Source organism: Rhinoraja longicauda, chromosome 13 (assembly GCF_053455715.1).
Source record: "Rhinoraja longicauda isolate Sanriku21f chromosome 13, sRhiLon1.1, whole genome shotgun sequence".
Taxonomy (NCBI): Eukaryota; Metazoa; Chordata; class Chondrichthyes; order Rajiformes; family Arhynchobatidae; genus Rhinoraja; species Rhinoraja longicauda.
Genome location: NC_135965.1, coordinates 18,684,614 through 18,700,929, shown reverse-complemented (window position 1 = coordinate 18,700,929; position 16,316 = coordinate 18,684,614). Strand labels below are relative to the sequence as shown.

Here is a 16,316-nt window from a genome sequence, read left to right as displayed (position 1 = left end):
TTAAGTTTTTCTGGGACCTCAATGTGAATCTCTGGATGCTTTCAGGAGAGTTAGATAGAGCTCTTAAAGATAGCAGAGTCAAGGGATATGGGGAGAAGGCAGGAACGAGGCACAGATTATGGATGATCAGTCATGATCACAGTGAATGGCGGTGCTGGCTCAAAAGGCCAAACGGCCTACTCCTGCACCTATTGTGTATTGATTCAATGCATGAAAAATACTTAGAGGTATAATAAGACATTATGTGGAGAGATTCAACCACCAATTGGTCCGGTGACAGCTGAAGTTTAAATACCTAGATATAAATACCTAGATATTTTAAATAACCACTCATTTCATAGAAACAAATTGGTCTTTGGTTTAACCATACTGCAGAATGGGATATTTTTAAAAGATGCAAAAGGGAGCTTCAGCAGGACCAAGGAAAAAAAACCCAGAACATTTATGTATCTTAGATGTTATAGTCTTCCCTTTCCGTCCATAGGTGCATCAATCTATAATGATTAGTAAAGTGTAATCCAGTATATGTACATTGCCATCTGAAGAATTCTAACCCATGTTTAGTATTTTTCATCTTAACTACTGAATAAGGTTCTTCCAAAAGACAGGAAAACTGACCAGTAAACCAGCGACTTTCAAGCTAACATTCTGCATCTCAAATCAGGACGTCACTCAAAAATTTGTGCCACCATTTTCTCATCTTGGGAAGTACCATCTGGTAGTGCAGTGGAAAGAAAGAATATTACTTGGCATGGTTGTTCTTACATATTTCAAATGTTTTTGCTGAATGTCTTTAAAAATGGAATGCACAGTCACTGAATAATTTATCAATTTTGGTTACTGATTACTTAATTTGAGAATGGAGAAGGGTGGTATAAAGATGTACAGTGGCTGAGTGTAAAACAAGGATTAATTAATATCCGGAGGCAATTTAATTGACAGGATTACGTTTCATGTCCACCGTTTCCGGTTTTGCCACACTGGTAAGACTTATTTCCAGTGGATTTCATATAGGAGAATCATAAATTCGTACTGAAAACAAAAAGGGCATGTTGAAATGTCCTAAGATTTTGTAATAATTGACGGGGAAAATACTTCACAATTTTCCTTTATTGGATTACATCTTAGATTGAAATTACCTCACACTACATTGGATTGGACAACCTACAAAGTCCTCATTAAAACAAAGCTTCAGTTTTAAGCAGCATCAAAAATACAGGCAAAAAAAAAGTATACAAGTTCAAGCTGCATTGCAGAAGCAACAGGGAGGAAGGGCACAGAGAGTACTGCAGAGCATGGGAAAACCTTGAACCAAGTAAGGCATTATCTCACAATTTTTACTGGATAACTAACAGTGGATAAGAAAGGCTTAAATCATCCACAAAAATTCTTCCATCCAAATAGACTTCACCACCTTAAACTGGAATTTCAAGCATTAATTCTTTCCATAAACTATTTGAAATTATGAGTCATAAAATTTAGCTATCCTACACAATTTGATCAAAGATATAATGGGTTTTTAAAATTTTTTTTTAAAGGTACCAATTGGCCACCAAAGAATGAAATTATCCAATTTTTTTAAAGAGCTTAAGGGTTTTCCTTCATAAACCAGAGGACATCCAAAACTCACCTGCCCGTATCCTAACTTGTACCAAATCCCCTTCAGATTTCATTAGTCTACTTGGGTTACTCTATACTGGCTCCTGTTTCGAATGCTCATTTCGAATGGCATTTGACTATCACTAAATGTAATTGGTCAACTGGACATATTCATGTATTCAGCTGCCAATTACCTACTTTAATATGACTTTTGCTTTCTTAAAATCCTGCTTAAAACTTATTCTTTTCACCATGCTTTTTGCCCTTTCCCCAATTCCTCTAAGTGGCTGTGTAAATGTTTTGATAATGTTAATGTGGTGCATTTTGGGATGTTGCTACATCAAAGGCACCAGAAAATATACAAGTTGTCACCAGAGCACTACATCTAGACTTTAAATGCACTCCTTGAATCCTGATAATCATGTCAGACACTACACTCAAGTGTGACATGCAAGATAACAGCACAACACCCCTGAATTCTTTAAATTGCATTGCAATTATACTGCTTGCCAAGCACTCACTTTTACTCTGAGCCTGGCGCCAGATGGGCTGTGTCATTTCTTCCTCTTTCCCATTCAAGTTGCTACTTTTATCTTTTCCAAATTCAACCAGTGAGGGATAAAAACACAGATGTAATAATTTATCTTCAACTTTAATTCTACTTTAAGATTTGCAAATACACTAGCCTAGAGAAACTTTGCAGAGTTATTTAACTTCTACGCTCCAGATAGTTCCATCAATTACCAAAAAAACGAGTGTTAAAATCCAACTTCAAAAGACAATCTGCCCATATTCAACTGAAGGCAAAAAAAAAAAAATCAACTTCAATAGCAAAATCAGACTTTGCAACAAACGTTTAACACCTTATTTGCAATGATAACCAACCAGTAAAATGTGTTTATAACAATTCCAAAAGAATTAACTAAATTATTGTTCTGCACATGAAGAGCTTTCTTATTTGACTCTGAGCAAATAAAACATGAAGTTGGCTGCTCAGTAAACACCTCCATGATTTAAACATTCAATAAAATAAACTACATACTTGCTCTGAGTTAACGATCCCCAATTTTGAATTCAACAAGCCAAAATGTAAAAGCTCATTTAAATCGCCTCCTAACACTGAAAAGCTGCTGTGACCTTGTGTAATTCTGAAAATACTTTTAAGAAACTAACTATAGTAGCAAATTAATCTTTCACCCAATTGTCATTCTAGGTACTGCACAATATCTGAGCAGAAATGCAATAAATGAGCAGGAACAGAACAGGCCCAGAAAGGGACGAAATCACTACAGTGCCGGCAACTTGAATTTTAACACCTTTTACAGCTTGACGCCAAATACCTCACAGCAGTACCAGGTATAGTTCAACACGTGGTACTGATTTTAAAATGAATGATCAACGAAATCCAGACCATACCCAGGCACCAAACTGGTTACCTGGACAACTGTTCAGACACTGAGATTGTATGTTTCACATATCTAATGACTGTATGACAATTATTTTAAATTTAAATTACCCTAACAGTGACAGTCCAATATTCTAAATTCTATCACTGGGAAATCCTACTTCAAATGTGGATTGGTTTATGAATCCAGACTATTGAACAGGCAAGCAACTAATGCAAAATGGCATCAAGCAAAAAAATACAATGTTTAAGTACTGATATATCTGGTGAAGTACAAAGAAAAAAAGATCTTAGAAATTCTAGCCTGAGGAATAAGTTCTATATCCGAATTGCTTCAGGTAACAGAGCAATAAAAATAATTACAAATGAACCTGACAAATGACATACATAGCAAAATCAAATATGGCTTCATATTAACTTCAAATTCAAATTCAACTAAGTTTAAGAGTAATACAATTGTTTGAACTTACTACATTTTGTAACACTGACTCACAACATAGAGATGGATTATGTGAGGGGAGACGAGAAATGGTCTTTGCATTAGCACAGATATTGTGGGCTGATAGGCTTTTCTTATGCTATACTATTGTGTTTTATGTTCTATATCTTCTGCAGCAAAATGAAGCATATTCCTCATGTCTGCATGAAATAACATTAACCGAGGATTTATTTAACAACTTTTAAAAACATATTCCAATGCCATTTTGGATATAGTTTGAAGCAGCTATATGCAAGGAATTGTTTTCAATCAAACTGATCAATTAGCAAACGTCTACCTGCCCTTTTTCATCCCTCATCTTGAGCTTTGAGTAGTTCATCAAAATATGCAGAACACAATAATTGAAATTTCTGGGTGCCATTTCCACTTTGGAAGCATCTGCACAAATGCTTTTCAACTTTTTCCCAGATACAACAGTGCAGCTAATACACGCCGACTACATTCAGATGGACGAGCAATTGTACAAACATTAACAAACAATTGAGATTAATATGTCCTATTCCAGAACAGACTTGCTTAGATTAATAATTCAGATTGCTCCACAATTCTTTGATGCAGTCAGAGCAAATAAGTTTTTGCTACAAATCAGTTCATGAAAGCAGTCTTTAATCTTCATTGTCAAATTTTAAATATCAAATTCCCTGGCAATGCCCAGAAGATAAAATAATCATTGCAAGGCATTTGCTGTTCAAAGCAGGGTAATATCAGAGACAAAACCAAGCTTTTATCATCCTTTTTGGTGTTGTGCATGTTGTTCTTTGCATCAATTACAACAAATCAAATTGTACAATAGGTTAATCCAATGAAAATTCTCAAATACATTCCAACCCTTTCTGTAATTATTCTTACTTGCCAACTTCCGCTGTCTCTAGTGATGTCCACCACAAGATCTCAAGTCCATTAAATGTATTGGTGTCATCAATAACAGTGAAGCGCTCTACAACGCTCTCAAAATCACTACCTCTTGAACCCCAACCGTACAATTCCTTTGTATCGTCTCCCCTTCCACATGCTGCCCTGCTTAAGTCGTCTTTTATCTTCAACCTTGTGCACCAAATGTCTCAAGAACAGCTGCCGAATGTGCAGATCAAAATTGTTTTTACCTTCTGCTGATATTCCAAATTCACCACCAAGTGGCCATGTCCTCAGTTCTGAAGAACAGCCTTTGAGGCAGCAGCACTAATGTACTGACAAAACTAGCATTAGTTAGTTACAAAAGTAACAAAAACAGGTGACACCCTGGTACCCACTTAAAACTAAATTTGAGGGAAAACGGGCAACCTTGCAAAACGTGTCGTCTCATACCAAGGTTTCCAACAAAGGCCCTCAGAATTGGAACTTAGAATTCCGTGTAACTTTTGAGGAAAAATATGTTTTTAAGTCAATAATTATGATGAAAGCAAAGATGGAACATCGCTTTGGAACTTAGAATTTCATTTTTAAGTCAATAACTGATGAAATCAAAGAAGAAACATCATTTTATTTATATCTGTAGTTGTAAAGTCCCTTCTACATAGCAAATAATCCTACTATATATCTGTAGAAATACAATCAAACTTGAGGTATCAGGGTGAAAAAAAGCCAAATTGAAAATGTTGGTTTCAAAGCGAACCTTGAAACAGTGGAGAGGCAGAACAGCAAAGGTACTTGGGTAAGGAATTTCAGCTACTGAGATACAATTTAAAGAAAAAAAATACTTAAGCAGCCAGAAATGCAGCAGCATGGGTACCTTGAGTGACAGAGTTCATGGAGATTATAGAGAAGGGATTTGAAAACAAAAATGAGAACTTCAGAAATTAGGCATTTGTCAAATGAAGGCAGAAGCAGATCAGCTAGCACAGGCTGATAGATGGGCACCTCTTGCTTTGGTCTCAAGCAGAACGCTTGAAAATGGAAGCAAAAAAAACCATTTGGGAGAAACGTAGTGGGTCAGGAAGCATACGTGGAGGGAAATGGGCATTCTACAATTTAGATTGAAACCCTTTATCTGGACCATTTCCCCAAGCAGTTAGTTTTTTTGCTCGATGCTTCAGGTCTGGCCTGCTGAGTTCCTCCAGCAGTTTGTTTTCTGCTATAGTTTCCAACGTCTGCAGTCTCATGCCTTTGTAAACTTAGGTCCCATGAAAATGGGACCCGAAATAAGAACTCTTTTGAATAACCCTGGCAGTTACAAAGGGACAGTTCAAGGTTTCAACAGCGGATGCATTGAAACAGATGTTAATTGATGCTATGAAGTCAGTCTTAACGATGATATGGAAATGTGAGCCATCACAGAGATTGTTTAAAGTATTGTTCAGTGAAGTGTGAATATTTTCCATGATGTCAGCTGGGAAATTGACCAAAACAAGATGGCTTTGGTCTTTCCAGTTTTCATTGGTAGTAATTTCTGTTCACTTGGTATTAGATTTTAGACAAGCAAAGAGACATTTTGGAGATAGCAAGTGAAGGTCAAGGCAGAAGATGGTGACAAGATGGAAGTAATGTTGCTGAGGAGCTGCATGCAAATTGGAGGATGTCATAGAAAGATCCTCGTGGAATACCAAAGCTTCGTGTACAGGGAAAAGGCTATTACAAACGATTTTCTAGCAACAACTGGAAATAGTGCAAGTAAAAATATTTCAGACAGCTAGAGAGCAAAATATAGACCTTATACAATATAGAGAGCAGACACACATTTTACTGCAACTGCACATTTCCAAAGGATCGCCATAATTATTTGCAGGATCATTTGTTGAAAAAGGCTCACTTGTATATTATAGATTTTGAAGACCTTGTAACTGAAACAGCCACACACATTTTAAGGAAATTCACACCATCACAGAAGACTGCATGTCATTAATTTCTACACTATATTTGTTATGCATTAAAATACTACCCAGAACTTATCTAGTGCAAAAAAAAGCTCAGATTTACATAAGGCAACCTCATTCCAGTGCCCAAGTTAATATGAGCCAAATCAATTCTACAACTGTTGTCTGGAAATCATTTGTCAAAACAATTAGCTCATGTCATAGGAGAAGTAGGTTATTCGGCCCATTGAGTCTATTCCGCCATTCAAACATGGCTGATCTATCATTCCCTCTCAACCCCATTCTCTTGCCTTCTTCCTTTTACCGTTGTCACCCTTACTAATCAAGAATCTGTCAATCTCCAACGTAAAAATACCCGTTGACTTGGCCTCCACATTCTGTGGGAATGAATTCCACAGATTCACCACCCTCTAAATTAATTCATCCTCGTCTTCTTTCTAAAGGTACGCCCTTTTATTCTGAGGCTATGCCCTCTGGTCCTAAACTCTCCCACTAATGGAAACATACTCTTCGCATCCACTCTATTCAGGCCTTTCACTATTTAGGTGAATGTTGTAAAGAGGCTCAAGCGCAACAATGCTGACCCCTGTAAAATAGTCAGATGACATTCACCATTTTTGTGACATAGAACAGCTGAATCAGAGCTGGGAGCACCTTGGGGGGGAAAAAAGCAGCAAAGCATGAGTCAGCAACTGGGGGAAGAAAACTCAACAGTGGAATTGAGCTGTGGGAAGAGAAAGCTGGAACCAGTACTAAGATTTCCCGATGAATTTATCACCACAATTCTATGCTGCTATTCACAAGATTGCTATCCAAGATTAGATGCAGATTCTTTACGAGTACACATTAATGTTTACATTCTTTCTTTCAAATACTGCCTGGAAGCCTTTAATCAACTCATCACGGAAGAAAGCCACCCTACCTTTAAAAACTGTAAGCTTTTGCTTTAGTGTATTTTGTACGTTATTGGTGGCAATTTATAGGAACTGCACCACCTAGTAACTTCTAACTGCAAGATATAAATAGGTCGCCAATTTCCGAGAACCCTCTACATTTGTTGCAGTGAGAGTTCACAATTGCAACCATGCAATGTGATCCTGGAATGCAGCCCAGAGTTGACGAAGGTTAATTAACTCTAAAATCTGCACCATGTGCTTATTCCAATTTGCTGTTATGTGCCAGCTGATAGCATCCATCCATTGGTCCATACATTTCATAATTGGAAAAAAATGATTCAGAGAAACCCAATAAAGAATGCATACATTCAGAGCATCTGTAAATTAGTTCAAGTGAATTAAAATATTACATTTAAAACATTTTAAAGCCTCTTTTGTATATTATATCATCTCAAGCCACAAAATACAAACACTTCTTTGCACCACATCCAAGATATGAAGTTGTTTCCATTTCAGAAAAAGTAACAGCAAGGGAAATATTAGCCAGGATTCATCAATGAATGGCTCTTGCATTAGAGATACTTAGCACATGACCTTCAGTATTCACAAAACAGAAACACAGTATTTTATCCAAAAATTCCTGTCCGAAAACAGGAAGTGTCCGTGCAATCTCAACACATGAACTTAATCAAACAAAAATCAGGTTCTTCAATTTCCCCTTCCCATTCTCAGTAAATTAACATACCTTTACCATATACATTTAACAAATTTATGTGAAAGGAATCTATCAATAAAAACAAAATGTGGCCTGTTCAGTAAACTGACTGCGTTGATAGTTTTGATGCAACTTGGTTGCCTGCTTATTTACCGTCTTTTGATGATATTGTAAAGTTCACACTAGGCTGTGCTGTGAGATATTAAATGGTCAAAACTTCCATTAGTCTCAAACATGTTTGGATATTTAACAGCAGAGACAAAAAGTCACATGGACTTGTGAAAGTACTCCATTACTGGTGTTATCAAAGAACACCCAAGAATTCCAGAGGAATAACTAACAACCAGTCTTCAAAAAAATAAGCAACAAGCTTATTCGGCTCCCATTCTATTCAGCACTACAAATTTGTTCCTTTCCTTCTCTCCTGAGATGCTGCCTGACCTGCTGAGTTACTCCAGCATTTTGTGAATAAATACCTTTGATTTGTACCAGCATCTGCAGTTATTTTCTTACACTCCATTTACCTGCCTACGTTACCCAAATCTCAACCTCCACCACAGTGAAAACATGGGCAGCAAGTGCATGGGCCCACCATTACCACCGTTTGTCTTTTAGTTCCACAAAAAAATGACAATGGAAACTTTATAATTTCTTCATCGTCACAGTTTAAGCGCAGGAAATGTTCAAGTAGCACACTGTGGAGCACTTTTATGAGGTCTGCAGTGGCTCGGCAGCAGTTTCAAAGGGATGGGCAATAAATGCATAACTTGCCAGAAACACCCACATTCCAAAAATTGAGTAAACGAAAAGGACTTGAGACCTGGGACATTTCAAACCATCGCACACAATACCTTACTAGACAATTAATTAATTAGTTAATTCTTCAATTATCAGTCATTGTTTCAGCTTTAAACCAACACTGAAGAGCTTTGAAGACAATACAAAGTAATTACTAAATTTAAAAAGGCACAAGATACACTCAATGAAGCACAATACCATTAATTATTTCCTTCCAATATGTACAGGTAAAAAAGCTAAGGTGCCAGATCTACACAATTTTTTTTTTTTAATGCTTGCAGACAGCCATATCAATATGTAGCTTAACTAGGTCACAAGATCACAGACCAATGATTATCAATTCTTTTCACTTTCATAGGTATTTGATATCCAGTACTATCTCACATCAGACATATCTGATGCAACTGAAGTTTGCCCTTCACTGGCTCATCCTGATTTGAATCAGCTTCGGTGGTCAAAGTACAATTTCTCTCTGGAAATAATACTGCTCCTAAGCCAGTTAGTTAATTATGGAGGTCTGTTAAAACTATGTCAGATTTCTCTGCATGCAGAAACAGCAGTGGCGCTGAAAGCCAACACCTCATTTGGAGGCACTAAAAGTAGGTAACCACAGCTGGTAACCCAACAGCATGCTGGCTGTGCATTGAGAACATACTCATTACAAAATGAATGAGTCAAAAGGAAATTCCAAACTAAAGATTAGCTTTAAATGTGAAGCTAAAGGATGTCAATGTGGAATATTTTACTCCATTTGCTTTTCTCATGTTTGGCTGTGGAAATGGCCACTTTTGATTTTTTAAAGCATACATAGTATTTCTGGGCAGTACTACATTTTCTATTTTACCAAATGCCAACAGTATGAAATTTAATTTGAGCATCTAGAGGCTACTTGGTGTATTGGTACATAAACAGTGCCCTCCATATTGTTTGGGACAAAGACCCATCATTTATTTATTTGCCTCTGTACTCCACAATGGGATTTGTAATAGAAAAAATCACATGTGGTTAAAGTGCACAGTGACGGATTTTAACAAAGGCCATTTTTATATATTTTGGTTTCACCATGCAGAAATTACAGCTGTGTTTTTACATAGTCTCCCCATTTCAGGGCACCATAATGTTTGGGACACAAGGCTTCACCGATGTAATTGCTCAGGTGTATTTAATTGCCTCCTTAAGGCAGGTATAAGAGAGCTCTCAGCACCCAGACTTTCCTCCAGTCTTTTCATCACCTTTGGAAACTTTTATTTCTGTTTATCAACCAAAGTTGTGCCAATGAAAGTCAATGAAGCCATGAGACTAAGAAAGAATAAAACTGTTAGAGGCACCAGCCAAACATTAGGCTTACCAATATCAACTGTTTGGAACATCATTAAGAAGTAGCACTGGTGAGCTTATAATCGCAAAGGGACTGGCAGGCCAAGGAAGACCTCCACAGCTGATGACAGAAGAATTCTCTCTATAATAAAGAGAAGAAAAAAAACACCTGTCCAACAGATCAGAAACACTCTTCGGGAGTCAGGTGTGGATTTGTCAATGACCACTGTCCACAGAAGACTTCACGAACAGAAATGCAGAGCAGGATACAAACCACTGGTTAGCCGCAAAAAAATAGGATGGCTAGATTCCAGTTTGCCAAGAAGTACTTAAAAGAGCAACCATAGCCCTGGAAAAACATCTTGTGGAGAGATGAGACGAAGATTAACTTGTATCAGAGTGATGGCAAGAGCAAAGTACGGAGGAGAGAAGGAACTTCCCAAGATCTAAAGCACACCACCTGATCTGTAAAACACGGTGGTGGGGGTGTTATGGCCTGGGCATGTATGGCTGTTAAAGGTTCTGGCTCACTTATCTTCATTGATGATACAACTGCTGATGGTAGTAGCATAATGAATTCTGAGGTATTTATTCACAAAATGCTGGAGTAACTCAGCAGGTCAGGCAGCATCTCAGGAGAGAAGGAATGGGCGACATTTCGGGTCGAGAGCCTTCTTCAGACTGATGTGTACAGACTCATCCTATCTGCTCAAGTTCAAACAAATGCCTCAAAACTCATTGGCCGGCATGCCTTTCACATGCTGAAGAGAAAACTGAAGGGGACTAGCCCCCAAAACAAGCATAAGCTAAAGATGGCTACAATACAGGCCTGGCAGAGCATCACCAGAGAAGACACCCAGCAACTAGTTTTGTCCATGAATCGCAGACTTCAAGCAGTCATTGCATGCAAAGGATATGCAACAAAATACTAAACATGACTACTTTCATTTATATGCATTGCTGTATCCCAAACATTCTGGTGCCCTGAAATAGGTGGTGAAACCAAAATGTATGAAAATGGTGAAACCAAAATGTATGAAAATGGCCTTTATTAAAATCAGATTTTTTCTATTACAAATCTCAAATTGTGGAGTACAGAGGCAAATTAAAAAATGATGGGTCTTTGTCCCAAACATTATGGAGGGCACTGTATTATCTTAAGGATATCCAAGCCTGAAGCTCAGTGTCTGGTTAAGGAAGGAAAATGTGTCTTTATTCAAACCCAACCCATAAGAAATGGTGTTACAAATATTCTAACATCATAAAAATGAATTTAAGCAATGGGCAAAGAATAAAACAACTTGCAAAGAATATCATCCTTTTACTGCAGATTTGAGTGCTTGATTACTGCAAGCTTTATAAATGATTGCCGCATCAGATCAAAAGTTTCCTGCCTACATTGTTTCCCATACCATAATGAACAATTTTTAAAGCCATTTGTCCCTGCCCCTGCCATACAAAGGAGAAAAATGCTCAAGATGAAACTTATAATTACACACCATGGATTAAAATAGTGCACAACATGGATTAAATTATCTTGCTTTCCAGCAAAACATAACCATGACAATTAACAGGCCCTGATTTCTAATTGGTAATCAAGAAACTAAACCAAAATCAATAGTGACACTTCGATGAAGAATAATATATAGAACATAAGATCAGATTATTGCCATATTGTGAGTTGCTCAATTAGTAAGCTACAGCTCAGTCTATATTTGAAATCAGCCTAATTAATTTGAAATTGTTATTGTTAAAAAAATCGCTGCATGCTGAGTTGTTTAAGTATGCCTCGTAGATGCAAAGGCTTTTTTGAGTAAGAAAATAACTGCAGATGCTGGTACAAATCGAGGGTATTTATTTCACAACATGCTGGAGTAACTCAGCAGGTCAGGCAGCATCTCCGGAGAGAAGGAATGGGTAACGTTTCGGGTCGAGACCCTTCTTCAGACTGAAGGGTATCGACCCGAAACATCACCCATTCCCTCTCTCCTGAGATGCTGCCTGATCTGCCGAGTTACTCCAGCATTTTGTGAAACAAAGGCTGATTGATGCAAGTGGACCGCTAACCATAAACATGGTTATAATACAGTATATATACTTCTATAATGGATCAAAGTTTAAATATTTCAATCTACAAAATTACAGTAACATTTGAGGTGATTTATTCCCTCCACAAATGAAGAAAGGTTTTTTTTTTAAAGTCTACTGAACGAGCCATGCAATTTCAAACCATACATGGAGTTGGACTTGGCTCTGGAAGAGTCTAGCACCTGCTCATGTAGACCATCTGATATCAGTCCCAAAAGGTGGGCCATTAGGCAAGACTCATTGTCATCATCAATTTCCTGGACATCTCGTCAATCAACACATGCACAAAAGCTGTTAGTTCATTTCAGAACAGTTATCTTTGAACGCTTGAGTTTGCTGTCAATCAGGTGGCAGTAAATATGTTACTAAATTTGCCTCAGCTTTCCCAAAGGAAAATCAAAGCATTCACACTTCTGTGGGCTATTCAATATTCCGTGCTGGAAAATTCAGCTCAGCTGAGGGCTACTAGAGTCAAATAATCCGTCCACGCATACTGTCCAGGGTAACATCAAGTATTGCCGAATAACCTATTGAAGAACCGGTTTTCTTAAAACCACAGCAGAAGTAAGGAACTGCAGATGCTGGTTTATGCCAAAGATAGACACAAAAGGTAATGGAGTAACTCAGCAGGTCAGGCAGCATCTCTGGAGAAAAAGGATGCAGGAGGTTTGAAGAAGGGTCCCGACCCGAAATGTTACCCATCCTTTTTCTCCAGAGATGCCGTCTGACCTGCTGAGTTACTCCAGCAGTCTATTCTTAAACCCACAACCCAGCACTGACACCAGGTTAAAAAAAAAATGTTTATAAATGGCGCCCCATTTCAATATTAGAATACAGTACATTGATCCAATAAGAACAAGTGTACATTCAGTGAATAATATACAACCATACCTGTCTTCATCTCCATCGATTTGTATTGGTATTGAGAACACAGCATTTGTGAGGCTGTTCATTGGGCTGGCCACTTGCAAATTCAAAGGGTTACCAAGAATTTCAGGAATAAGAGGCTTCATGGAGGACTTGCTTTCAGCAGACTGAGAAGTCTGAGACACAAGCTGCTCGGAATTCCGTCTCTCTTCCAGGTGGCCTGTACCTTGCTGTGTGTGAAACAAGTTGGTCTGTGACACGATCGAAGATAAGTTGATTGAACCTTGCATGAGAGGAGGAAGCCCAGATTGTATTAGGCCAGTACTCCCAGTCATTGGTGTCTGAGTTCTTTGCTGGGATTGAACCACTGTTGTTGGAACACTTGGCATAGTAACAGACGTAGCAGATACATTAGGCACCACAGCAGGCACACTTGAAACACCAGTACTAGGCACATTTTGAATGCCAACAGCCACACTGGACAAGCCAGGTACCTGACTGACCATTCCAGACAGTGGACCCAGAGCTTGATGCTGTTGGGTTAAATGTTGTTGCACACCCGATGACCCCAAAGTTTGTTGTTGTAAGATCAGACCTTTCGTAGGACCCGGCCGAGTATTTTGCTTCCCTTGCCCACTCTGACCGTCCAAGTCATTGCTCTGGGCTGGCATACCCATAACCTGCACTCCACTGGCAGGTGACTGTATCACTGGCGAAGGACCCTGACTCGTCACTTGACCAGTAGGAAGGCTCATAGCTGCAGTGTTCTGAATTACTGTACCTGGTGAAGATTGCTGTATGGTTCCCAGACCCTGCATGGCCGGCAAATGGTGCATATATTCCATGTGGCTGTTTGGAACAGCGGACTGAGATGGCAGTAAATGTGGAATTGGAGAAAACTGAAACTGCTGACTCTGCGAAGCATGAACATTAGCAGCTACATTAGTCTGCGAGGTGGATGTACTGGCTGTATGAATGGCCATGCCATTAATCCCCGTTTGCAGAACATTGTGCTGCCCCAAATTGCTCTGCGATTTCTGTTGCTGAGCACCCACAGAAGTATAGATTTGAGTGCCGGAAGCAGCTTGAGTCACTGTAAGCCCGCAGATGGACTGCTGGCCCTTCACGAAACTTTGGTTGATCACATCCGTCTGAGCTAACTGCGTTACCGTGGCGTTGATGGAAGTATCAGCCAGGGAGTCAGTGCCATGCACGGACTGAACAGAGCTGGCCGTGGCTCCTAACCCACTGTCCCTGTCGGCACACTGTTGCTCCGAAGCTGTGCTGCTGCTGCTGTTGTGCCTGATAGTGTCGGCCGACCTCGCCAGCATCGTGCCGTCCGAATCTCGGTCGTAAAACTCGGTGCAAGTCCACCGGCCCCTGCGAAAAGGCTCGCCGGAGCCATGGTCCAACTTGATGACCCTGAAACGAGATGTACAGGCCACCGCCGGTTGCATGGCCACCCCTCCGGTGGAGGTACAGCTGACCGATGCGGATGCGGGCAGCGTGGCTCCCGGTGCATTCCCGGGGACCTGGGTAACTGTACCTCCACCTCCCGTCCCCGTCCCGGGGAGCCGGCCTCCGAAGCCTTCACGGTCGTGAGGAATGTTAGGGGAGAGCGCCCCGGGGGTGTCCGCTTCGCCCACGTTGTTGAGGGTCTCGTCGGACGAGCTGCGGTCGCACACTTCGGCGTGCTCGTAGTCTGTGGTCCGGGACGACACGTCGAAGATCTCGGAGGAGATGTCCTCGGTGCGGGACTCGTCCGGGTCTTCCAGGCTCTCAGTGTCCTCGGTGATGCTGTTGGCCGCCACTTGAGCCGTGGTCACGCTGGTGATCTGGAAACCGCTTTTCTTTTTAACCGGCATCTTGGAGCGAACTAAATATCCGTAGAGGTGCCGCAAGGTCGCTCTCTTCACCTCCTCGTTCTCCCCTCAAAGTTCGTCGTCTTTTCTTTAACTGATGTTTTAAAAAAGACCTTTATAAGGCAGTTAGAAAGACCATGTTCACGTCGCGGTGGAAATATCCCAAGTGAAGCGAGGCAAAAATAATAACGGCCAAATAGACCTTTCAATAGTTTGTCAGTTGTCCTGCGGGTATGTGTGCGCTTAAATACCCCTTCTTGTTCTCACACGCCGCCACAGTCCATGTCTGCTGCTTGTTGGCTTCAGCTCCGACCTGGGCGAGAGGTTGCAGGCTCTACTTTGCTTGCAGTGAAGAGGACTTAAGGCCGTCCGTTCGTCAGTCACGGCGACTCACCATCGCAGTCAGTGTTGCGGGGGCCAGGGCTCCCCCCGCTGGAAACTCTATCCCCTCCCCTGGTCCTACTCTGCCCTCCGAGGGAGGGAGCACAGTCCTGCCCAAGGGAAGGAGGGGGGAATTAAGTCGCCTCTACCCTCACTCGATCTACCTCTTCTTGCCTGCAGCTGAGTCGCCCGCCTTGCCTTGCTCCCCCAGCCACCACCTCCCTCCTCCTCCTCTGCTCTGCTTCCTCCTCCTACCCCGGGCAGGGGAGCTCGGGTCCCCGCTGCCTGGGGAGAGAGGTCCGGGCCTGGCTTTTCCCTTGACTAGCCGGAGCAGCCGAGCGATGCCATGGTCCGCCGTGCGAAAGCGCCGGGGATCGGGGACAGGGAGAGAAGCTCCCTACTCGGGGCCGGGGCCTTCAGAGGGGACCTGGGCCACACTCGGACTACGGACCCCCTCCCTCCCCTCTCCTCTCCTCTCCTCTCCCGGCCGCCTCTGCTGCACAAACCGGGGATGCGAGGGAGGTGGGGGAAGGAAGGGACGTAGATCGCTTAGTTATTTATGAACGTGGGCACCCTCCCCGTTCTCTCGCTCTCTCCGTCCCTGTCGGTCTCCTCGGCTCAGCAAAAGAAGGGGGGGTGGGGGGGGAAAAAGCGGCCACCGACTCAATTCGCCTCTCCTCCCGCCCTCTGTCCCCCCTCACTGCAAGATGGCTCGCAGCCTCCCGCGCGGCACCCTGGGAGCGTCCCCGACGCCGCCCTGACGTCACCGCGTATGGCGCTAACCCCGCCTTCGCGCCGCCCCCTGACGTCACCGCGAACGCTCCCTGGTCCCGCCCCGTCTCTGACGTCACCGCGAACGCTCCTTGGTCCCACCTCGCCACACGCCGTCCCTTGACGTCATCGCGCATGCTCCCCTGCCCGCCTCGCCCCCCCCGCACGTCAATCACTGTGTCAATCCCTGCTCCACGTGTACCAGGTTTCAATGGTGAAATTGGTCTCACAAGTTATAAGAGTAGAATTAGGCCATTCGGCCCATCGAGTCCACTCCGCCATTCAATCATTGCTGTCTCTGCCTCCTA

General features: G+C 41.6%; 1 protein-coding gene across 1 annotated transcript in view; it reads right to left on the bottom strand.

Moving 5' to 3' along the window:
* Positions 1-15,965, bottom strand: part of tsc22d2 (TSC22 domain family 2) — an 80,857-nt gene extending 64,892 nt beyond the window's left edge. The window contains exon 1 of the mRNA XM_078410457.1: positions 13,019-15,965. Within this exon, the coding sequence (XP_078266583.1) occupies positions 13,019-14,859 (1,841 nt within the window). The 5' untranslated portion in view covers positions 14,860-15,965. The remainder of the gene's footprint in view (positions 1-13,018) is intronic.
* Between the last annotated feature and the right edge of the window lie 351 nt (positions 15,966-16,316).